The sequence below is a fragment of the Schistocerca piceifrons genome, chromosome 8 (assembly GCF_021461385.2).
Source record: "Schistocerca piceifrons isolate TAMUIC-IGC-003096 chromosome 8, iqSchPice1.1, whole genome shotgun sequence".
In the NCBI taxonomy this organism is placed as follows: domain Eukaryota; kingdom Metazoa; phylum Arthropoda; class Insecta; order Orthoptera; family Acrididae; genus Schistocerca; species Schistocerca piceifrons.
The window spans coordinates 476,903,555-476,930,185 of NC_060145.1; the positions used below are offsets into that span (position 1 = coordinate 476,903,555).

At 41.2% G+C, this 26,631-nt stretch overlaps 1 protein-coding gene across 1 annotated transcript in view; it reads left to right on the plus strand.

The window, feature by feature from the left end:
• Positions 1–26,631, plus strand: part of LOC124711386 (protein son of sevenless) — a 252,363-nt gene that overhangs the window by 121,942 nt on the left and 103,790 nt on the right. Inside the window, exons 10-11 of the mRNA XM_047241436.1 lie at positions 11,492–11,692; positions 16,738–16,855. Coding sequence (XP_047097392.1) covers positions 11,492–11,692; positions 16,738–16,855 — 319 coding nt within the window. The remainder of the gene's footprint in view (positions 1–11,491; positions 11,693–16,737; positions 16,856–26,631) is intronic.

Below are 26,631 nucleotides of genomic sequence, written 5' to 3' on the forward strand. Positions count from 1 at the left end.
GAATTTCGAGTCTCATTTTTCAGGTGTGGCTTAGATTTGAGTGCAGCCTAGATTCGAGTAAATACGGTAGTCTTAGGTGGAAATTTCAATTTACCAGATATAGACTGGGACACTCAGATGTTTAGGACGTGTGGCAGGGACAGAGCATCGAGTGACATTATACTGAGTGCACTATTTGAAAATTACCTCAAGCAATTAAACAGAGAACCGACTCGTAGATATAACATCTTGGACCTACTGATAACAAACAGATCCGAACTTTTTGACTCTGTAAGTGCAGAACAGGGAATCAGTGATCATAAGGCAGTTGCAGCATCCCTGAATGTGGAAGTAAATAGGAATATGAAAAAAAGGGAGGAAGGTTTATCTGTTTAGCAAGAGTAATAGGAGGCAGATTTCAGACTACCTAACAGATCAAAATGAAAATTTCTGTTCCGACACTGACAATGTTGAGTGTTTATGGAAAAAGTTCAAGGCAATCGTAAAATGCGTTTTAGACAGGTACGTGCCGAGTAAAACTGTGGGGGACGGGAAAAACCCACCGTGGTTCAACAACAAAGTTAGGAAATTACTGCGAAAGCAAAGAGAGCTTCACTGCAAATTTAAACGTAGCCAAAACCTCTCAGACAAACAGAAGCTAAACGATGTCAAAGTTCGCATAAGGAGGGCTATGCGTGAAGCGTTCAGTGAATTCGAAAGTAAAATTCTATGTACCAACTTGACAGAAAATCCTAGGAAGTTCTGGTCTTACGTTAAATCAGTAGGTGGCTCGAAACAGCATATCCAGACACTCCGGGATGATGATGGCATTGAAACAGAGGATGACACGCGTAAAGCTGAAATACTAAACACCTTTTTCCAAAGCTGTTTCACAGAGGAAGACCGCACTGCAGTTCCTTCTCTAAATCCTCGCACAAACGAAAAAATGGCTGACATCGAAATAAGTGTCCAAGGAATAGAAAAGCAACTGGAATCACTCAACAGAGGAAAGTCCACTGGACCTGATGGGATACCAATTCGATTCTACACAGAGTACGCGAAAGAACTTGCTCCCCCTTCTAACAGCCGTGTACCGCAAGTATCTAGAGGAACGGAAGGTTCCAAATGATTGGAAAAGAGCACAGGTAGTCCCAGTCTTCAAGAAGGGTCGTCGAGCAGATGCGCAAAACTATAGGCCTATATCTCTGACGTCGATCTGTTGTAGAATTTTAGAACATGTTTTTTGCTCGAGTATCATGTCATTTCTGGAAACCCAGAATCTACTCTGTAGGAATCAACATGAATTCCGGAAACGGCGATCGTGTGAGACCCAACTCGCTTTATTTAATCATGAGACCCAGAAAATAATAAATACAGGCTCCCAGGGTAGATGCCATTTTCCTTGACTTTCGGAAGGCGTTCGATACAGTTCCGCACTGTCGCCTGATAAACAAAGTAAGAGCCTACGGAATATCAGACCAGCTGTGTGGCTGGATTGAAGAGTTTTTAGCAAACAGAATACAGCATGTTGTTCTCAGTGGAGAGACGTCTGCAGACATTAAAGTAACCTCTGGCGCGTCACAGGGGAATGTTATGGGACCATTGCTTTTCACAATATATATATATATATATAAATGACCTAGTAGATAGTATCGCAAGTTCCATGCGGCTTTTTGCGGATGATGCTGTAGTATACAGAGAAGTTGCAGCATTAGAAAATTGCGGTGAAATGCAGGAAGATCTGCAGCGGATAGGCACTTGGTGCAGGGAGTGGCAACTGATCCTTAACATAGACAAATGTAATGTATTGCGAATACATAGAAAGAAGGATTCTTTATTGTATGATTATATGATAGTGGAACAAACACTGGTAGCAGTTACTTCTGTAAAATATCTGGGAGTATGCGTACGGAACGATTTGAAGTGGAATGATCATATAAAATTAATTGTTGGTAAGGTGGGTGCCAGGTTGAGATTCATTGGGAGAGTCCGTAGAAAATGTAGTCATCAACAAAGGAGGTGGCTTACAAAACACTCGTTCGACCTATACTTGAGTATTGCTCATCAGTGTGGGATCAGTACCAGGTCGGGTTGACAGAGGAGAGAGAGAAGATCCAAAGAAGAGTGGCGCGTTTCGTCACAGGGTTATTTGGTAAGCGTGATAGGGTTACGGAGATGTTAAGCAAACTCAAGTGGCAGACTCAGCAAGAGAGGTGCTCTGCATCGCGGTGTAGCTTGCTGTCTAGGTTTCGAGAGGGTGTGTTTCTGGATGAGGTATCGAGTATATTACTTCCCCCTACTTATACCTCCGGAGGACATCACGAATGTAAAATTAGATAGATTGGAGCGTGCACGGAGGCTTTCCAGCAGTCGTTCTTCCTGCGAACCATACGCGACCGGAACAGGAAAGGGAGGTAATGCAGTGGCACGTAAAGTGCCCTCCGCCACACACCGTTGGGTGGCTTGCGGAGTATAAATGTAGATGTAAATGTAGCCATCTTTAAGGTGGAGGTCAACATCTAGGAAGGTGGCTTATGGGGTTGAGTAGGACCTGGTTAAGCAAATGGAGAAGTTGTTGAGGTTCTGGAGGAAAGTTGGTAGGGTGTCCTCACCCTCGATCCTGATTGCAAAGATGTCATCAATGAATCTGAACCAGGTGAGTAGTTAAGGTTTCTGGGTGTTCCTCTAGATGACCCATGAATAGGTGCTATGCAGGTGTCCATAGCTGTATCTTGGATTTGTTTGTAGGCAATGCCTTCAAAGGAGAAGTAATTGGGGTGAAGATATAGTTGTTCATGGTGACTAGGAAGGAGGTTATTAGTTTGGAATCTGTCGGGTGTTGAGAAAGGAAGTATTCAGTAGTGGTAAGGCCATTGGCATTAGGGATGTTAGTGTAAAGGGAGGTGGCATCAATAATGACAAGCAGGGCTCTGGGTGGTAAAGGGACAGGAACTGTGGAGAGTTGGTGGAGATAATGGTTGGTATCTTTTATATAGGAGGTAATAGGTTGCAGGTGTTGGTCTATGAGAGCAAAGATTCTCTCAGTGGGGGCACAGTAACCGGCCACAATGGGGTGCCCTGGGTGGTTAGGTTTGTGGACTTTAGGAAGCATGTAGAAGGTAGGAGTGTGGGAAGTGGTTAGGGGTGAGTAGAGAGATGGACTCTGTGGAGAGGTTCTGGGATGGGTCTAAGGATTTGAGGAGTGATGAGCACCTGCTGGATTTCTGCAGTGGAGTCACTGTGGAAAGTTTATAGATGGATGTATCTGACAGCTTGCAGAGTCCTTGTGCCAGGTAATCCTTGCAGTTCAAAACCGCAGTGGTGGAGCCTTTGCCACAGGATTATAAGGTTAGGATCAGTTTTTAGATGGTGGAGTGCTGTTCGTTCTGTGGATGTAAGATTAATTTGCATGTTGAGTGATTTGGGGAATGATAGTGAGGCAGGGTTCAAGGTTAAGAAATTCTGGAAAGTTAACAGGGGGTGATTTAGAGGCAGTAGGGGTGGATCATGATTGCATAGAAATGTGAACTGAATTAGGCAGAGTTCAACGTTGGTCTTTGGTTGAGTCTGATTGGTGGTGAAAAAGTGTTTCCACTGTAGGGAGTGGAAAAAGGGGAGAAGGTCTAAAATAAGTCGTGCATGATTGAATTTGGGAGTGGGGCAAAAGATGAGGCCTTTGGAAAGGACTGACATTTCTGTGGAGCTAAGGCTTCTGGGGGAAAGGTTCATGACTGTGTTTTGGATCTGTTTAGGTTCTGGATTCTGTGTGGCGGTGGAAGGGTGTTTTGGAGGGTGGGATAAGTGTAGTAGGTCTTTGAGACTGTGTTGGTCAGCTATGAGTAGACGTGGGGGAGATTTGGAGGTTGTAGAGGTTTGGAGGTTGTTGTAGAGGTGGTGGACAGTGGTACTCCTGGGTGGGAGTAGGAAATGAACAGGGTGGAGAGCTTTTTGATGTGATGTTGTGCATGTTGCTCTAGTTCCTGGAGGCCAAGAGTTGCAATGTGTGTTATGGGTTCCAAGAATTTGGGATTGCATAGCAGGAGAATTTTGCAGATGGAGGGAAGATACTGCAAGGAGGTTTGGGCTTGGTTGATATGGTTTTGCAGGACTATGTTGGTGAGGACTAAAGATTGGCAGTATTTGAACAGGTGGAGGTCATTGTGGAAGGAGGGGTGGTAGCCGGAGATGGGTGATTTGATGGCAAGGCCTTTTGGGGGGATTCCATGAACCAAGCGACAACACGGGAATGGTATGTGGTACTGGCTTCTGGCTAGGGGTAAGAAAACTTCTCTGTATTGTTGCAGATGAAAGGAGCAAGGATCCATAGTGGTGGAAAAAATGCGAAAAATTACATAAATAATGTAATTTAACATTGTATTGCCATTTTCTCCTTCCATTAGTTAGATTAAATATCCCCTATGATATCCAAGAATAAGTATGAGGCCTTATCTTTTTATCTAATTGAGTCTCTGCTGTTGTCGCAGTTTCATCTCTTAATCTCTCAAAGGTATCCACGCATCTTCTACTGTATGCCTTTCTTCTGTTTGTCAGTTGTTGCCTGATGCTCCATTTGAAACTCTCAACAGCTACTGATTACTTCAACTTTACATTACCCCATCTCCTTAAATTCCTACCTTTTTGCAATTTCTTTATTTTTTAATTTGCAATTGATAACCAGTAAATTATGATCATAGTCCATATCTACCTCTGAAATGTTTTGCAGTTAAAAATCTGGTTTCTAACTGTGTATGGAACCCTCTGGTGTCTCCATGTCTCTCCTTTGTGCACAGCCTTCTTCCAAGATTTGTAAATGAAGTATTAGCATTGATTAAATTGTTTTCATCCTCTCCCCCAGTTAATGTTCTAATATTTTTCCTTCTTGTCTTCTTCTAACTGTCAAATTTCAGTTCCCAATCATAATTACATTTTGATCTCCCTTATCATTTCAGTAATCTTTTTTTATCTTTTAATACACTTTTTTAGCTTTGCTTGTGGGCATATAAATATGAACTACTGTAGTGGATGTTCACATCTATGTTGGTTACAACAATACATTCAACGAGCTGGTCATCATAGCTTATCTGCATTCCTATTTCTTTATGTATTATTAGACCTAATCTAGTATTACCCGTAATTGAGTTTGTGTTGATAACATTGTACTGACCTGAACAAAAGTCCTTTTCTTCCTGGCACTGCACTGCACTAAATTCCCGAAAGATCTAATTTTACCCATCCATTTCCCTTTGTAAGTTCTCTATCCTGGGTTTAAAGTTGAATGACGACGACGGCACTGACAACACCGATTGAGGAATGTTTTACCCTGGATGATACCTTTGTCATTAAGCCTCACACTGGAGCTCTATGATAGAGATCATGGTATGCTGTGGCACACAATGGTACATCACCAATACCTAAAGACCTGAAAAATTCTCGTTTGGGGGGGGGGGGGGGGTTAGATATGACTACAGCATGCACCAGTCATGGATCTTACTGAGGTGGGGGTGGCCTGTGTACCTCCATGATACAGGTAGTTGCATCATAGGTGCAACCACACTGGAGGGGTGTCCCTGAGAAGGACAGACTAACTTCATGGGAAATGTAGGGTGATGCTGTGATGTTAGAAAATTTCAGGGGTGATGGAAAGGGTAAAAGAAGTAATCTGAGGTAAGGAACACTGGTCTGGAAACAAGTCAAAAATTATAAGCAAAAAGCATTTTAATACCTCTCACAGTAAACTGCTTTTACTGAAGCTTTTTGTTTTCCATATTTTGGGAGGAAGTAGTATCAACCAAAATAGAAAAAAAAGTCCAGTAAACATGAGATCTAAAGTTCATACCTTAAAAGCTATGAACACCACTTCACCTTTGCTACTGTGAAACATATCCCTTCTACTTTAACAGGTGCTCATAATTCTTAAGATAAATGTTTTAGATCCCATGTTTATTAGACACTTATTTTGTTTTGGTCCATACTACATCCTCCAAAAATATGGAAAGCAAAGAGCTTGCAGTAGAAGGGATCTACTGCCAGAGTTAGGAGAATGATTTTCGCTTATAACTTTCGACTAGGTTGTTCTTGACTAGTCTCCCTTACCTCAAATTGATTCATTTGCCCTTCTCCATCACCCCTGAAAGTTTCTAACGTCATCACAAAATCACCCCTTATAATAGCTATAGTTTGCTCTCACTTTCAGCTGTTCCTAGCACCAACATAGTGAAACCTTGCTGTCGAATAGAGGCCAGATCAGTCAGTCTCCCAGACTTTTACTTGTCCAGCTATTGAAAAGGCTGCTGCACCCTTTGGGAACCATAGGTTAGCCTGGCCTCCCTAGAGATACCTTTTCAATGTGGTTACACCTTCGACACAACTATCTGTATTATAGAGGAACTCAAGCCATCCACCCCAGCAAGAACCATGGTTTGTGTGTTCTGTATTCATATTTACCCCAAATTAAGAGGTCTCTTAGGTATTGGTGATGTACTCTCATGTGCCAGAGTGTTCTATATTCTCTATTATTTACTCATTTCCTGTCTACAGTCAGTGTCAAAAATAAGAAAACACTACTAAAAGTAAAAAGGAATTCAATAATTATCACAGTACTTTAGCAATGTGTGGCACCTGGAAATTGCCCATTGCCCATTTTGTGGTGAATCCACCCAGTTATTGGTTCAATTGTAAGATAGTTGAAAATGGATATTTGGTTGAAATGCATTTACATGCATTGAGTACTCCAGTTGGGAACTGTGTGATGAGTGATGGGAAGTAAATGATATGATTACATTTGTTTTTGGCTGACTTGTAATGAATCACAAAGCCTAGATTAGGCTGCAAATTGACAATTTCATTATGAGTAGGCGAAGCCAGTAAATCTCAACACAGAAATAAAATTGGTGAAATAGATTGAAGTGTAACTGAGCCAGAGATATGTTCATCATTGCAGTAACCTGTTTTTATGTCTTTATTTCTGATTTTGTTGTAAATTTTGACAGTAAAGTTAAAGTCTAACCTAATACAACAAAATAATAGCTAACTTCATATACAAACCACAGGAAACTGCAACAAGCATTCTGATTGGCTACCAGTAACCTACTCACTATTCATCGTATTCAGTTCCCATAATTCATTGTGCAGTCACTAACTGCAGCACCCAACAGAAGAGATAGGTACATCGTAACTGCAATTTTACTGGATATTTAATAAAATGTAACTTGGCTGGGTAGCATTGAAGGTTGAAGTGCAGAGTAAATGACTTTATGGATGCATGTATACTGCTTTGTGTAATGTTCATGCTGTTTAAAGAAGAGAATGAAACAATATAAGCCCATGGTATCACCTGTGTCCTCCACCCCACCCCCAAGCCCCATACCCCATCATCCCACCACCCGCAACCTCTACCCATCACCCCCTCCGCCATCACCCATTCCCAGTCTCTACCCACCCACCACTCCCAACCTCTACCTACCCACCTGCACCCTCCCGAACCCCCCTACCATCCTTTTCAAACCATAAAAATAAAATGGTCATCAGGTCTAAAGACAAGCCATTTCTCAGTAACATTTGCATAACTGCATGTTGATTTAATTTAGTAACAGCAAAATTTTACCATAAAAGTCCCTCACAATCTGCGCTAGTCTGACGGTCAGTGGTTTAGCAGGAATGTAAATACTCAAATCTCTTAACACAAGCATTGTTGACAATGACCACTATCATTCATTTCATTGTGAAACAGGTTTATTTTTGTGTTCAGTGTTGGCACATAACGTAAGCTCTTTTGTTTCTTTGCCATTGACAACATTTGAAATACTTGAACTGTTTCATCTTTTTTCTTGCCATATGGTGGTAGATTGTATACTACACATGAGCTAGGAATAAACATGACTTTATCCATAAATAGGAACATGTTGTCAAGATAAAAGACAAAATATCCCATGCACTTAGTCATTGTTCCACAAATAAAGTAGTGAAATGTTTAAGGAGTTCCAGTGTTACAGCAAAATGATAGACATGAAATCTGCTCTGTGACTGCAAAAATTCATAAATATTCAGGAAATCATACACAAGAAAAATTAGAGGAAAATGACGGGCAGTTGTTTGGTCCATAGGTATCAGTTCCTGTTCCCTGCGATAACACAAGATATCATAGCAAAATTTCCTATTTTCTCAGTGAAATGTTAGCTACAAGTTGTGATAGAAACAGTTTACCTCATGATATAAGCAGACATATCATCTTGCAATCTTATTCTAACTACCGAAGGTACATTCTTTTTGAGGAAAACCTTAATAATTGGGGGAAAAATTAGAGAGGTTGTTACCTTATCAATAAGGTTGAGGTTACGGATATGAAAGTAGCTAGGATGATTGCAGGTACTAGTAGATGGGAACAATGGCAGGAGGGTGTCCATAATGAGGAAATCAAAGAAAAACTGGGAATGAACTCTATAGATGTAGCAGTCAGGGCAAACAGGCTTAGATGGTGGGGGCATGTTACACGCATGGGAGAAGCAAGGTTACCCCAGAGACTCATGGGTTCAGCAGTAGAGGGTAGGAGGAGTCAGGGCAGACCAAGGAGAAGGTACCTGGATTCGGTTAAGAATGATTTTGAAGTAATAGGCTTAACATCAGAAGAGGCATCAATGTTAGCACTGAATAGGGGATCATGGAGGAATTTTATAAGGGGGACTATGCTCCAGACTGAACGGTGAAAGGCACAATCAGTCTTAGATGATGATGATGATGATGATGATGATGATGATGATGATGATACATTTTGCTTGTTTGCAAAGTCCCTAAGTGCATTTATTTGTTCTCATGGTAGTTGGCTTTTTCCTAGTTTTTATTGGTGTCCAAGCAGCCACAGATACCAGGGCAATATTTGACATTTTCTTCAGTTTATTCTTATGTTATTGAGTGTTTTCTGCACTGGTGGCTCTATTATAGTTTTAGCTGTGAGGAAAGGGCACAAGTGCATGTAGACATAGATGCTCCAACGAGAGATTTTTAGTAGCCACTGTAATATGTCGGTGAACAACCATGTTCTGTGTTAATATCAGTCTGTCTTCCAAGTCTCTAACATTTGTCCATTGGTCCATGTCCCAAGAAGATTGCCTATGAGGAAATAATTCATTTCCACAAAGCATTTAGTTCATACCAGTAACCCCTAATTCTTTAAAGAAGTGAATTCACATCCATACAAAAGCCTCAGACATCTGATTACACTTCACAAATAAGTTAATGTGTCAAATATGTGATGTTAAGCGTATAAGCAAGAAGTAATTTAGGGCAGGTTTGAAATTATGCGTTAAGTTCATAGGAAGTCACTAAGTGATCTTATTATGAAACACAGAATGAATATGATGTGGGTAATTTGCCACTCCATTTTAAGGAAAAGCTAGTTATTCATCTCAATTTTTATGACGTTATAGCTACTGAACTATGTGAGACACAATGATATAATTTAGCAGGTACATTCTGTGATATGTTTAGATACTGTCTGCAAAGTGTGTTGTGAATAGTCGATAGTAAAGAAGTAATAAATTAAAATGTCATGTCTGATGCTACAGTTTTATTGCATGGACAGTAAAAGCGTAGTAAGCGATAAACTTTTTTGCTGTTTTTGGGTTGGGGGTGTCAGTGAATAAAAGTTTTGTAAAGGGGGTGTTGGTCAAATAATGTGTAAAGTTTGTTGTAGGGCTCTAAGACCTCTCATTCTCAAATATTGTATTATTGTGTTAAACTTTTAATGTAAGATTATATCTCTTAATGTGTAAATTATTACAGTGTTTTAAATTTTTAAATTCGGTCAATAATTATGCTAAATGTAGAAAATCAAATTTTTGTGGCCCCTGGAAGCCAATTAGGTAGGCAGTCAGTAACTAGTACCAGATTCTAGGGTAGTCACTTAATAATATAGATTCTGCACAGGTCATTCAGTGCCGTTGAACCAATATTGTCGCCACAATCATCATCCCTCACTCCCCCACCCCTTCACATCCCCTGATTTAATTTGATTACGTTGCATCACTCATGTTTTACAAATTCCTTTAAGACACTATCCATTCCGTTCAACTGCTCGTCCAAGTCCTATCCCATTTCTGACGTAATTTCTTCAGCAAACTTCAGAGTTTTCATTTGTTCTCCATGAACTATCCAAATTTCTCCTTGCTTTCCATCACAGTTTGGTCAGTGTGCAGATTGAAGAATATTATGTATAGGCTACAAACCTGCTTCTATTCAATCTGACTTCTAAGATAAGTCATAGTCAGTAAGGCCTACATTTCTCCTTAACCTAAACTCATATTTTATAAGATTGGCTTCTACGAGTCATTCCATTCTTCTGTAAGTAATTAGTGTCAGTATTTTGCAATTATCACTTAAACTGGTCGTTTAGTGTTGATCACATGTGCAAGTATTTGTCTTCTTTGGAAATAGAATTATTACATTCTTCTTCCCATTTTAGGTTCTTTCACATGTCTCATATATCTTGCATACCCGGTGAAATACTTTTGTCAAAGTATGTTCTCCGAAGGATCTCCATAACACTGAGGTAATGCCATCAACTGCAGATGCCCAATTTTCATTTAGGTATTTTAGCACTCTATCAAATTCTTCTCGCAGTGTAACACCTCCTATCTCATCTTCTTCTACTGTTCCTTTCCTTTCTATATTATTGTCTTCAAAAGCTGTAAGGGTGTTGGTTGGTAGGTAGTGCTGAGAAATAAATGTCAAGGGAAAAAAATTGATATGTTGCACCATTTCCAAGTTAATTAGTGTTGAAGTTAGCCAATCAGACTGTTGCGTGCACAAATTCAGGTGGCCCGCCAGATACAATTAGTGTTCTCATAGCGTAATTGATAGCCCACGAGGCTGCTGAGCCTTTTTGCTTGGGGTCATTCCTTACTACTGTCTTGAGTCCAGTTTTTCTGTCACTCTCTTGTTTGTTTTTTGGGAATCAAATGAAGAATACATTTGATAGCACCATATCTGGCAGTCCACTTGAATTTGTATACACAATGATGAGACTGTCTTAACGTCAATGCTAATTAACTTGGAAACAGTGTAACATATTGAGTTTTTTCCACCACTTCTGATCACCCTCTCTATGTTCCTTCCACCTCGTGGTGGAAATGGGAAGGAAAGAAACTGTCGCTTATAGCTGTCAGGTGGATGTTTGGATGATTTCTTCACAGGACATACTTGGTTTTCGTGTTCACATCTGACAGAACAGTGCTCTGTCACCAGTGCTTGTGATGTAATATTAAATTCCAACTGTCTTTTGTCTTAGTTGCAAATCATACTGATTTGGAGGTCTTTATGAAAGTCATTTTATGTTATTTGTAAACATAGTTTTCAAGTATGTTTTAGTTCTTAGAAGTTTTGTCATTTCATTTACAGCACAGAGCTCTGTAGAAAACATTGTAACATGGTTATTGCGACAACATTTAACCTTGTAAGGCAAATCAGATTGACAGTGTTATTTGCCCGTGCTTACTTTTTCTTCTCTCTTCTCTTACAGAGGATGTGTTGGGAAAAGTTGGTAGTGGTCGAAGACTGACTGAAAGGCGTGTTTTTCTCTTTGATGGCTTGATGGTACTGTGCAAGCCCAACAGTAAACGCACATCTGTATCTGTTACGGGTCCTGTCGGAGGCGAGTTTCGCCTCAAGGAACGCTTCTTTATCCGTAAAGTGGAAATTGTTGATCGAGAGGATACTGAAGGTAAGAATAATAAGTGACATGATTTTATTGCGATTTTGAAGGACAGTACTGCAAAAGTGGCTATTTCAGTCAGACCCAGAAAAATCTATAATTTTTTCTATTCAGGAGTTAATATATCAATTTTCAAGCAAGTTCAGAAAAATTCAAGGAATTCTTACTTGTACTACCACTTCGAAGTTTAACTGGTGTAAGAAAGAGATTGAGAAATAGTAGTTCACAGGACTGTATGAAGTGGAGAAAGGCATTAGGTGGATGATTGGTGGAAAACTGAGAAACTTGTACTTGTCATTATTGGTTCAAAATACTAAGGCAACGAGTGTCTAAGTGATGATGGTTTCTGAAGAGAAAAATTACGCATTATTGTATAAAGTACACAAATGTTAAAGTACACACCATGTGCATTATTTTGTGTCTGTATCGAACATCTGTATATAACTTGAATCTGTAGTAGTCTAAATTACAGTATTATTCCATCCTAAATTATATTTTTAAATATGTATACCACCACAGGAGAGTGTTTTATTACCAGAAATATAAGTTTACTTCTAGTTGTAACACATGTTCTGATTTACAATCAGATGTAAATTTTGTGTGCGCATGCGCGCGCGTGTGTGTGTGTGTGTGTGTGTGTGTGTGTGTGTGTGTGTGAGCAACCATTCACATTTCAGTAAATGATTTTGGTGCAGGTTGAAGTCAGTTGAAGGGTATCTCACTCTGCACATGAAATGGGGGTCATTAAATTTGATAAACTGTAAAAAGGCTTTTGAGTTGTTAAACATCACCAATTCATCATTTTTATGATGTAGCTAAAAATGAAGACATCCCACTAGACACCACTTGCACTTCTGCTCAAAATACTAAAAATTACATTACTCCGCACTATGGGCGTCACGATGGCTGTTTTGACCAGAAACATGTGGACATCTCAAAGTAACGTTTTAGTAAACTCTCAATCCATTGTCTTTTAATGTAGTTCATTGATATTTAGTCTGAAACCACAATCTGTCACTATCTTTGCAAACAACAGAATAAGAGGAGTGAATCTGCTGAGTTGTTTCAGAAAGTCCCATAAGCTCTGTTGGGCAGGAAATTAATTTTCTTCTTTGGAAGCCACAAGTTATTGCAAGAAGGTGAATGTGTGGGGCTGGTAAGCACCACTAGTCTTCTCTTAATAAATTCACCTCTACAATTAAATATTTATTTACCAGTTTTGAAAGGTCAAGCCTCCATCTTCAGGCATTTGACTGTGGACAGTTATAACCAAATGGCACAGGATAGGTTCCAGTGTCTAATCATATAGGCTGTAGCACTACGAAAAGCACTAAGAGACTGTACCCCGGGCCTGTGGTGTAACACGTATCACAATACGGTACATTGTGCCACACACCTGACATATGGTCTCGTAATATTCGGAATCCAGTGCTGTCACTGTTGTGGTCTGTTTTTACCCTTTTCCAGTGTGCCACATATGCTCCACAGAGACGGAAACTGGTATGCTGTAACATGGGTGGCATTATTGAATGCTTGTGTATTATGAGACCACACAAATGGTACCATTAACGCTTTTAGCTTATCAGATCGTCATCAGACACTTTGAATGTATCACATAGTAATTCCTCAACTGAGCAAGTCCAGGAGGCTTGTTCAGTGTACGAGTGGTGGTGGTGGTGGTGGTGGTGGTGCGGCGCAGTGCAGTGTGGTGCATGGTCTTCCTGTCACAGTTTGATGATTGATAAAGTGTTTGGGTCCTTGTCAAATTAAAATGTTTGTGGATACCTTATGAGGTAATGGAGTTATCCAAGAAAAGATCAGTCGTTAATTAAAAGTTGTTGTGGTCGCTGCACTTACTTCCTTCTGCCTTGAATGGTACTTATATAACTGGCTGCCATGTGTTATGAATTCCTCTATTCACAATACTCAAATATGTCATTTCTCCAGTAACTTGAGCAAGGGCAGGAAATTCTTATTTTATATTTGCATAGCCTTATGCTTGTCCTTGGTAAAGACTTATCTATGATGAATGTGTGTGTGTGTGTGTGTGTGTGTGTGTGTGTGTGTGCGCGCGTGTGCGCCAACCCATTCGCAAGCTTGTTATGTGCCACATATAAAAAACACTAGCAGTCTGCAGCTTCATACATTCATATGTAGCAGTTTGATAGACTTAACTTTCATGTCAGTTTCTTAAGTTATTGCAGTTTTTGTGTTTTTTCTTAATCTATGTACTCTAGAGGTTACAAAGCTTTGTTTACATTAACACCTCAGTTTCATCTTTCTGTAAGCACCGTCCATTATGAGCATTAGGTTGTATTCAATTTCCATTTGTTATGATAAGTTCGGCCATTTTGTAGATGACAGAGTTATGTAATGAAGTTTCATAAAGTGATAGATTGGTACTCATCATTAGCGGAGATGTTGAGTCACAGACAGGCGCAACAAGAGACTGCTAAAAACACAAGCTTTCAGCCAGAACGCCTTCTTCCAAAATAGACCCCCCCCCCCCCCCCACACACACACACACACACACACACACACACACACACACACACACACACACACACACGCATGCGACCACTGGCTTTAGGGTGCCAGGTCCGGACTGCGAGGGGGGTGGTGGTGGTGGTGGGAGGGGGGGGGGTGGTAAGGAGGAGGCTGAGGTGGGGAAGGGCTAGTAAAGTGCTGTTTGTGGAAGCATACAGGGACAAGGTGGAGAGAGAATAGGGTAGCTAGGTGCAGTTAGGAAGTTAGACAGAGTGGGTGGGGTATAGGGGGAGGGGGAGGGTAAAATTCTGTGGGTGCACTAGTGGAATAGAAGGCTGTGGAGTCGGAACAGGGAAGGGGATAGGTGGGTGAAGGACAGTGAATGACTAATGAAGATTGAGACAGGGAGGGTTATGAGACCGTAGGCTGTATTACAGGTAGAGTTCCCAACTGCAGAATTCAGAAAAGCTGGAGATGGTAGGAAGGAGACAGGTGGCACATGCTATGAAGCAGTCGTTAAAATGAAGAATGCTGTGTTCGGCAGCATGCTAAGAGGCTGGATGGTCCAGCTGTTGCTTGGTCACATTCATGCGACAGATAGCTTGTTGGTTGCCGTATCCATGTAGGATGAAGCACAGTTGTAGCCTAGCTTGGGGATCGCATGACTGGTTTCACAGGTAGCCCTGCCTTTGATGGGATAGTTGCTGCTTGTGACCAGACCGGAGTAGGTGGTGGTGGGAAAACAAGTAGGACAGGCCATGGATCTATGTCTGTTACAGGGATATGAACTACGAGGCAAAGGGATGGACAAGGATACTGCCTGGCAGAGAATGTGATTCAGTTGATACAGTCCTGGGTGGTACCAGCTTATGAGGGGTGTGCTTCTCTGTATTTGGACTGTGGGATTTTGGGAGGTGGTGTGTGACTGGATCAGTAGACACTGGAGGTTGGGAGGGCCTTGGCGAGACCTGGGGTATCATTCAAGAGGGGCTGCTCATCACTACACATGCGATGGTCATGGGTGGTTGGGCTCTATGGAAGGGACTTTTGGTATGGAATCAATGGTAGCTGTCGAAGTGGAGGTATTGCTGGTGGTTAGTAGATTTGATATGGGCGGAGGTACTTATGTAGCCATCTTTGAGGCTGAGGTCAGAATTGAGGAAGGTGGTATGTTAGGTAGAGGAGGAGGAGGAGGTGAAGGGAAGTGAATGGGGGAGATGCTGTTGAGGTTCTAGAGGAATGTGAATAAAGTGTTCTCACCCTCAATTCAATTCATGATGATGTCATTAATGATCAGAACAGAGTGAGAGATTTGGGATTATGGATGATGAGGGAGGAGCCCTCTAGATGGCCCATGAGTGGGATGACATTGGATGGTTCCATTTGGGTACTTTTTGCCATACCCCAGTTTTGTTTGTAGGTGATGCCTTCAAAGGAGAAGTAATTGTCAGTGAAGATGTAGTTGGTCATGGTGGCTAGGAAGGAGGTTGTAGGGTTAGATTCTGCTGGATTTCTATAATAAGGTCGCTGTGGCAGGCTTTGTAGGTGGACTAATCTGACAGCTGGCAGAGTCCTTCGACCAGGTAATCCTTGCAGTTCAGAACAATACCAGAGCACTCAAAGTACTCAGTTATTTTGTTGCGCCACCTGATTGCTGAGCACACTGTCCAACAGAGCGTTCTTCATTTTAATGACTGCTCCACAAGTTGTGCCATCTGAATTCTTTCTACCAACATCAGATTTTCTGAATTGTGCAGCTGGGAACTCTCCTTGCAATATATCCTACATTCTCATAACTCTCCTGGCCTCAACCTTCATTAGTCATAGTCCTTCACTCACCTATCCCCTTCTATGTTCTGACTCCACAGCTTTCATTCCACAAGTGCATCCACAGTCTTTCTACCTCCCTCCTTATTCCCCCCCCACCCACCCAACCACCCATAGATCGTTTTACCTCCTGCTAGCCCTATGCTAGTTGCCCTATGCTCTCCCCACCTTGTCCCTGAACACTCCCACTAACAGCACTTTACTGTCCCCACATGCTCCCTACCCCAGTCTCCTCTTCACCTCCCACCACCAGCATAATCAAAATTTCATTTTATTCAGTTTTGTTGTTTTGTCAGCAAAGGTCTCAGATTTTTCAGTTCATGATTGAGTCAAATGTGTGTCTTGTAATTGAAATTTTTAATTTATGCAGCCATTGTACCTGTTCATTTTCATTTCTAAATTTTGAATTGTGTATGAAAGCGTGAAATTGTTTATCGTCGTAAGTATCTGGTAAATGCTTTCATTTCAATAATTTCAGATATTTGTATTTCAGATGGTGAAGTTTCCTGCACTGTCACAAAATTTGTTTTGTAATCTCCACAGCTCATAAATTGTGTATGTGGACACACACACACACACACACACACACACACACACACACACACACACACACACACACACACACAGGGGAGAGAGAGAGAGAGAGAGAGAGAGAGAGGGGGGGGGGGGAGAATCTTAAATGTGTGATTAACATTGTTGTTTTGTTTTGTATATTGTGGATGTTTGTTTGTTTGAAACAGAGCTGAAGAATGCATTTGACATTGCACCAAGAGTTCAGCCCAGTGTTACTCTTGTTGCAAAGTCTGTTGAAGATAAGAACAACTGGATGGCAGATTTGGTCATGCTCAATACCAAAAGGTATGTAATAATGAACAAAACCTAATGTATGTGATTGGATATTGAGTGGTGTTGGTAGAAGCTCTTACCTCTGCTGCTGTCCTTAGTCTTTCTATATCAAAGTAACTGGAAGTATCTAGTGTCATTGCTTGTTGCACAGAATGAAAACTAATGTTGATTTAGAGTTAATAAAGTATCTGATAGTAAGCACTGCATGGATATTATGCAAAAAGTATGAAATGTCTGTTACCAATTTAATCCTACGAAAGTGGACTGTTCAGTTGGTTCAGTTAGCAGCTTCTAGTCTCAGATTGCATTAAAATTTTGCGATTTTTGTCATAAAATGCAGTCCACACTAAAATTCCTGTTTGGGGAAATTGTGTATTGTGCTTGTTTCTGCATATTAATGCTGATGCAGAGTGTGATATACTGAGACTGCAGCACAAGACATATAATCAAAAGAGGAGCTGCGAGTTAACGAAAAAAACATAGCAGTTTGAACTATCGTAACGTGTCTGAATTACTCGGTGTTACTGCTGCATAAAGTGTGCATGCCTAATAATATATTTTACAAAAAATGCTGGTAGCTTATTTAGTAGCTTTCTCCTTTGCAGCTTGTTCAGATAGTACAACTGACTGTATAATGTAGCACACAGCAGAACAAAACATACTAGAATTCAAAGTACAGGGCATGTTGTATCCACTCGTCAGATTTGAGTCATTGCTATCCCACCCATTAGTGTACCTACACACTGAATAACAATCCACTTTGCTTTATTTGTGTAAAGTGTCATGTCCTAACACAGGATAGAGGAAAGACGGGGGGTTACAAGTCAGTCTGCAATTTCTGAGCAGTTAGTAGAAAATGCAGAAAGACAAACTTCCAGTGAAGGCAGGTTGATTGTTTGCAACAGTGTGAGGCACTGTCACAAGGTACCTGTGAGAGGTGCGGGTTTTAAGATTCCATAGGATGCTTGCAGCAAGAGATCTGAGGATGCTTGGTGGGTCTGATTAACATTGTTTATTTGCAATCAGACTAATTACTCGACTGAAGATTAACTCTGAACATTAGAAAAGGCAAAGGGTGCAGCTGATTGCACAACAGAGTGCCTCAGCATGTGGGGTGAGCTTTAACAGAAGCAGTGAAGAGAGCAGCACTCCAAAAGCAGACTTATCAGTGCTTACTGAGGCTGACAATGAGCGATGCAGAGTTGGTGCCCTAATGATCTGATTGAGGATTCTGTCTCAATACAAAAATGTAGGACTTCAAAGGATTGTGGCGTTGCACTATTTCACCTTTCCTAAAGTCGGACCAACAATCCACTGGCACTTAACAGGCATCAGCCAATCTCACTAGAAGCTCTGCATCTCCCGGGTGCCTCTGACCAAACATATTTAGATTCCTCCTGTTCCCATAATTTGGTAGGTAGAGATATGTCTGGACTTTACATTAACGAAAATAATGTTTGGTTGCAACAGCTTAAGTTGAAAGCTAAATGACACCCCCTTCCTCTTTTGGCCAGCAACAACATTACCGTTGACCTCCGGTAACCTAAATGCTGCCACTTTTGCCTGCATTCTGAATTGTCTCAGATTTCCTATCTTGGAGTGCCCTTGCTGGCTTCCAGCAGCCTTAAGCTTAATAACGTACAAATCATTACATTGTCAATATGGGACATCTCCTCCCATAGGAAAAATTTGTTGACAAGTCACTTGGCAACAAATTTGTAATCTGACTTCTGTTGTGGTAAAAGCATCCTAGCTCTATAAATGATGTTGCATACATTCTTGGTTAATCATTTTACCCGTTTTTACATTTCTCACTTTGTAAAGTTCACTTTTCAACTCACTTTTGCACACATCTAAACATCAGTAGATAACATCGTTTCATTTTTCACTGCGCCTCTTTACACATAGATAGGTACAGACAGAAGCATAAATGTGAACCATTCGTTCAGTTTACAGATACATAAAAACATCGGTTTAAATCATTGGTTACATAACTTTCGATTTTCACACTACAGATCCAAAATATACACAACAAGAAAAAAATATTCTCTCACTGACACACACACACACACACACACACACACACACACACTTTTCTTTTCTCTTCTTCTTTTTTTCGTTTTTCTTTCTTTCTTTCTTTCTTTTCATAATCAATATTTATTTGTTCATTTTTCTTTACATAACATGTATATAAACATATCAGTACAGAACATTACATATCATCATTACAGAAATACATCTGGACAAGAACACACATAATTACATGATTCTTGCTTTAATTTTCATTATGTAATTCGTAATTGTAATTTCTTATGTGCTGAGGGAGTTTTGCATTATGTTTGATCTCTTTATGGAGCAGGAATAGGTAACGAGGCTCTTTCCTCATTGTATTCAAATGTAATGGATGTTTCATCTCACTCTTTACGATTTCCTCTGCTTGATGGAAGAGCCTGTCTACTGTGAATTCGTGCATCTCGGACCCTTTACATGCATTTACTATGGTTGTCTACACACACACACACACACACACACACACACACACACACACACACACACACACACACACACACACACACACTACCACATGCCTTTCCACATGTATTTAAAACAATATATATAACACAGTATCTGCATAAAGAGCATATAAATGCAATGGCAAGTATTACAACTCCTAGGTAAGACCAGAACGAATAATGATACTAGGGTATTTCTGAGAGACTATGCTGCTCTTGGCAAGCTATTTTGTCTTCTGTTTCTGCTATTTTATGACCTCCTACTTTAGGGTCATCTAAATTTTGCATTACCTGTTCCACCAACATGTTTAACCTTAATTCAGAAATGTTCCTCTTTTCCTTATTTACAATATAGCAATCAGTCTCAATGTTTAAAGCTGGCACTGTGTCTTCACTGGTCACAGTAATTCTTATTATTTGTTTGGAATGCATGAACACCTGTGTTCCATACCCTTTACATTTTCCATAAAATGTTAGTTTCCCTATACCTTAAACCATTACGTCTATTGGCTTTTCGTCATTACACAAAATTGTCAAGCCTTTCTCTTTTGGAGCAACAAGTAACCATTGTCCTGAATCAGTGGAGTCCAAATATTGTCATTTAATTTCACAAACTTCTTAATACAGTCTTTGGGAGTTTTAAGATTTTAAATATGGCTGCCTTCAGCAACTATGTGCGCAAGAGCTTCAATGGATTGGAAATATTGGGCAACCAGTAGAAAAATATAGGTTTAGTAGACCTTGACCGTGGTTTTGACAATTTTAAAAATATCTTCTTTAGAAGCTTATTGTACCTATTAAAAACGTTATGACATCATGTGTGGAACAGAGATATCACTGCAGTAGACAAAATTGCAGGAAATGTTTACAGATAATTTTAGTGAAGCATAGTCACATGTAGTCAAATACAGTTAAGTTGCAGTTCAACATGTTAATAATGAGCCACCTTAGACCCATCCCTCCTCCCACCTTTTTTTATTTTTAGTGTGTTTCATCATACCTATAAAATCATGATATCTAGGCATACATACACTGCTTAGTGAGGCTTCATTTACTCGTTACTTTACTGGGTATTTTATAACAGCCTCCCATCAAGAGTATTTGTTCAGTACTATCACTTCCTTTGCATTGTGCTTCACAAGTGATGATCTAACCGCCCCCTTCCCCTTCTCTTCCCCAAGTTGCATTTATCCTTTAATGTTTGCAGTTTTTCCAGAACGCGTGCGCGTGCTACTGGTCGCTACATGTTGTTGGATCCACTGTCAAATGTGTACTATTTTAAATAGTTTTCTGACAAAGCCCAGTAGTAGATAGCTACTACTTTTCAGTTGTGTATTTTAAATGGTGATTAAGTGGATGACACGCATGGGTACTAGACAGTCAATTTCTTCCTCATCGGGTATAGATAATATTTGATTCTATGCGAGTATGCTTCACTAAAATTATTTGTTAAAATTTCCTGTGATTTTGCTTATTGTAATAATACCATGTCTGTTCCACATACAATGTAATAATATTTGTTAATAGGTGCAATAGCTTCTGAAGAAGACAGTTTTAAAATTGTCAAAACCATGTCAAGGTTTAATAAACCTGTATTTTGCAACTGGTTGGCTGTTATTGTCAATCCATTGACTGTCCTTGGAAATTTCCCTCACATATTGCTACACCCCAGCTTCACATGTTTCGTGTGCATACATGGACTTTAAAACAAACTTTTACGTAGAAATTTTGTGAACACAGGTTCTCTCTTTCCACAACAGTTGGTTGTTACTCATTTTTGCATGGTCCCGGCTGGATCTTTTCAATATACCTGGTATATTACATGCTCTACTGAAAAATAAATCATGTGGTGTATAATGGTGGCGCTGTGGCGTGTAGTATTGCACACAAACACTGCGAATAAAAGCCATACATGCCAATTTGATTTTGCCCTATTGATGTAGTGTCTCAGAAATTCTGTTATAGTTCGGTGCGATCTTTTCAATACTCCATTCGACTGTTGACGATAAAAGGTGGTCTGTATCCTATCAATCCTTAACAGTTGGCACACTGTCTTTAGTGTGTGTCTCTCTAATAATTATAACCATTGTCACTGAATGTTGCTGAGGGTATCCTAAATCTTAGAATGATTCTTTCCACCAGGACACAAGCCACTGTATCTGGGTCCTGCTTTTCTGTCGAATCTGCTACAATTGAAATTTGTTAGAGCATCCTGGAATGTTAGTACATGTGTATTATTTCTATTACCATCAGGAGGCCAACAATATCAATAACACACCTGTTAAACATCCCTTCTGATGTTGGTGGTGTAACCAATGGCATTTTCATCTTATTTTGCATTACCTAGATTTTTTTTTTTTTTTGCAACTAATACATTTTCTGATATAGTCCTCAATATCCTTACTCATAATGGACCGCATTTAGTATTTTCTAATGTGATCTTAAGTCTTCACGATCTCTTGAGGACACACCTATGGGTGTGTCATCGAATTCCTGCAAAACTTCCGCCTTTTCATCATCAGTTATATCCTGCTGTTCATCTTTCTTGACTGTCAGCCCTTCCTCGATTTTATTTGCCCCACTTTCAGTATCAGCAGACTATATTTCCCGTATCCTTGACAATGCACTTGCTACACAGTTGTCCTTGCCCTTTTTATATTCAATTTCATAATCATACTCCTCCGATTTTAGTTTGAACTTTGTTAAATGGAAGGACAGACCACAATCATTTTCCAATTGCGCTCTCATTTGTTCATTATACGCAGCATTGTTCGGCTCTTGATATTGATATGTCTGAGGTTCCCGATTTGGTTCCCACTCCAGACTTGTCGTCCTGTCGTGTTTCCTTGTTGTTCACGTTTCACTGTTGTTGTTTTTCATCGATTCATCGTCAACACCATCGGCCGGTTGGCCACCGTCTCCTTGCCAAGCAGGAGCCTGTTCAGACAGTGGTTGCTTCCCAGGCGAAGTCCTGCTCTCTTGCATTTCCACTGTTTAATGACACCAACGAAGATTGGGACATGTATTTTCAGTGGATGAAACCGCACTTTGCTGCTTTTTGGGTTTATAATTATGCACTCCAGTGGTTGCACTTTCTTTCTTGGGCTTCTCTGAGACATTTTTCTTACTAAAGAAGTTGTATGTTTATTTATTTATTTTATTTATTTATTTATTGTTCCGTGGGACCACATTTAGGAGAAGTCTCCATGGTCATGGAACGAGTCAATACATGAAATTATAACACGATTGTAGAAACAGATAAAATGAAATATAAGAAACATATTCAGGCGACAAGTCGTTAGTTTAAATAAAGAAAATCAAAAATGTACACTGGAATTTGCTTAATTTTGTATCTCTTCCAGGAGCTCCTCGACAGAATAGAAGGAGTGAACCATGAGGAAACTCTTCAGTTTAGACTTAAAAGTGTTTGGGCTACTGCTAAGATTTTTGAGTTCTTGTGGTAGCTTATTGAAAATGGATGCAGCAGAATACTGCACTCCTTTCTGCACAAGAGTCAAGGAAGTGCATTCCACATGTCGAGACATTTTTCTTACTAAAGAAGTTGTATGTCCTGTCAAATCTAGTTGCCCTCACATTTGTGGAGATGTTTTCATTTCTGTCAAACTGTTGTTGCAGTGGTGGTCTTAAGTCCAAAGACTTGTTTGATGCAGCTCTCCTTACTACTCTATCCTGTGTGAGCCACATCATCACTGAGTAACTACTGCAACCTACATCGTTCTGAATCTGCTAAGTGTATTCATCTTTTGGTCTCGCTCTACAATTTTTATCCTCCACCCTTCCCTCCAATACTAAATTGGTCATCCCTTGATGCCTCAGAATATGTCCTACAAACTGATCCCTTCTAGTCAGGTTGTACCATATATTTCTCTTCTACCCAATTATATTCAGTACCTGTGATATACCCATCTAACCTTCAGCATTCTTCTGTAGCACCACATTTCAAAAGCTTTTCTTTGGCGGGTTCATGCTTGGCTACCACGGGGCCCCAGCCTTTGAAGCATTTTTTCCCTTCCTTGCTGCATGGCTATCCTCTTGCTATTCTTTTTCCCCTCCCTTGGGGAACATGTCTGGGATGTTATTGGGAATGTCTGTCGCTGATGTAAGAACAGCCTCACCTTTGTTTTTAATTGTCTTTTCCTTTCTTTGTTTCCCTTCTCCTCTCATTCCTCCACTTCGGCATTTGAGGTTTTTTTTTCCACCTCCTTCCTCCCTGTGCGCTCCTGAAGGCCAGCCCACGCGTCTGACGCGTAACAGGTAACTGGGTAACACGTAAATCCCGGCCCCAGGTCGACAGGTAGGATTTGCACATATCCCGTGGTACAGGTCAGGCCCGGGAAGGGGCGATTGCCTGACCTGCAACCTTCTCAAATTGCCAATTGGTCCCTCTGTCAGGTGTTTGGGAGGTGTGAACAATCACCTCAGGCGGGTGCACCCCCTTGTGAAGAGAGCCCAAAGTTGGAAGGAGCGCGGCATATGAGATGCTGGCAATCATGGGGAATTTTCTTGCAACGAGTCCCTCATCTTCCCAATCAATGCCTACAAAACGTGAACACAATGAGGCTAATCTTTGCAAGACCCTTCCCACTGCACCGCAGTTCCTCACGGTCTCATATACTGAAGACAATCAGTCCTTCGCCACGGTCAATCTGTTTATTATTCAGAAAGGTGTTGATGCAATTGCCAGCCCTATGAATTACTGCTCTTGTTTACAGATTGGCACTTTGCTTTTGGAGACTGCGTCTGATTCTGAAGCACAACAACTGCTTGCTGCCTCACTTCTCCACTGCTACCCTGTTCGTGTCAAGGCCCATAGAACTGGGATTTCTTCCCGTGGTGTAATTTACACCAGGCTTAATTCTTCCCATGCTGTAATTTACACTAGGCTGCTTGACAGTCTAACAGAGGCTGAAATCCAATCTTACCTCTCTGAACAGGGTGTCATTGCCATCCATCATGTAATGAAAAAGGTAAATTCCTCCTTAGTGCCTACCTACATTCTTTTCCTCACCTTTGATAGAGTGGTGCTGCCATCCAAAATCAAAGCAGGCTATGAAATTATCACAGTCCGGGCGTACATTATGAACCCGATGCACTGCTGCCGGTGTCATCATTTCAACCACACTAGAATGTCTTGGCGACACCCAGCCAAATGTGAAACCTGTGGTAGGGATGCATTTGAGGGCAATTGTCCGCCTCCTCCTCCCTCTGTATCAACTGCAATGGTGGCCATGCCGCCTCCACTTGGGATTGTCCCATCTATCTTGATGAGCGGTATGTGCAAGAGATCCGGATAAAGGAAAAAGTGCCTTACCCAGTAACTCGCAAGCTACTGGCTAGTCGCAAACCCTGTGTTCTCCCATCTGGCATCTATTGTTATGTTCTTGTTACCCCTTGCACCATGAAGGCCACGCAGACGTGCGAATTCAAATTCAGCTCTGAGGTTGTGAAATCCCCCCTGTCCAGCTGTTCAACAAACTGTCAAACTCCTCACCTCGAGGTGAAGCCACCAGCCACACAACTGATGGGCTGGAAATGACAGGAGTAGTACTCCCATGTAGACTTCCTCCGTTCCTCCATCCAAACATCACCCGAGTCTGCTTCTAACCGTAAAGGCTCGAAGAAGTCCACCGAAGACAAACGCTCTTCTCCTTTGCCAACTCAAAGATCCTCTTAGATGGTGTCGCCCTATGGTACCTTAGCCCGGCCGGCCTCTGTATAACCGGTGCACCACCAACAATTTTTCAGTGTTGAACTCCACGGACCAACCGCACAAGCAAGCCGATGCCTCTGTGGACCCTGCTTCTGTGCCCTGTAGTAGCGACTTTACACCGGCCATCACTCGGCAGCTGCCGAGTTGACATCCCTACATCTCTTCCTCATCATGACTGTCCTCGAATGGAACATTCACAACCTTCAGTCCTAAAAAGAGGATTTATGACTGCTTTTAGCATCACAGCATCCCATTGTACTCTGCCGTCAGGAAACGAAATTGCGCCCTCACAACCGCTTTGAGCTTTCACATTACTTACTGCTTCATTTTGACCTTCCCCCTGAGGTCGGCATTCCATCTCATGGGGGCACCATGCTACTCATACAGGATGACATTCGTAGTAAACCCATCTGTCTGATTACCCATCTTCAAGCTGTTACAGTTTGCCTTTTCCTTCCACAGTTGACTTTTTCCCTCTGTACCATTTATTGGGCAGCTACCTCCCTCATTTTTGCTACTTGGTGACTTTAATGCGCATCATCCCCTTTGGGGTTCTCCCTGGACCTGTCAGAGAGGTGCCCTCTTAGTTGACCTTCTTAATGAACTTAACCTCTTCTGCCTTAACACTAGAGCACCCACTTTCCTTTCCAACTCCTCGCACACTTATTCCCATTTGGACCTATCCTTTTGCACTGCCCAGCATGCCCATCGTCTTGAGCGACCATTTCCCATGTGCTATCCGTTTGCTGACTCCTGCCCCATCCACATGCACACCCAAATGGCAGCTTACTGACGCTGACTGGCAGCTTTACTCATCCCTGACGACCTTTGAAGAACAAGATATCCCCAGTTGTGATGACCAAGTGGAATATCTCTGAAACATTATCCTTACACCTGCAGAGCATTTCATTCCTTGCAATTCCTCTGTACCATGTCATGTCCCAGTCCCTTGGTGGACTGAGGCATGCCATCACGCAATTTGCACACGGAGATGTGCTCTCCGCGTTTTTAATCGTCATCCTACAATGGCAAACTGCATTCATTATAAACACGTGTCAAAAGTATCGTTGTGTTCTTCAGGATAGCAAAAGAGCTAGCTGGATTTCATTCACTAATTCTTTTAACAGTTCCACCTCTTCATCTGTCGTGTGGGCCAACCTACGATGACTCTCTAGTTACAAGATCCATTCCCCGATTTCCAGCCTGACAGTAGCAGACGATATTATTATGGACCATGTTGCTATCTCCAACACCTTGGACCACCATTTTTCGAAGTTTTGAGCTCTTCTCAGTATCACCCTGCCTTCACTATGAGGGAGCTAGATCATGCTCTCAATTCATCCTGATCCTCTGCCCCAGGGCTAGACACCATCCACATTCATATGTTGCAGCACCTTTCTCTTGCACAACCACATCTGGGGAGAGGGCACATTTGCTGGGCACTGACGTGAAGCCACCGTCATACCCATACCTAAGCCCAGTAAGGACAAAAACCTTCCTTCTAGATACCTCCCCTTCTCTTTTACCAGCTGCATTTACAAGGT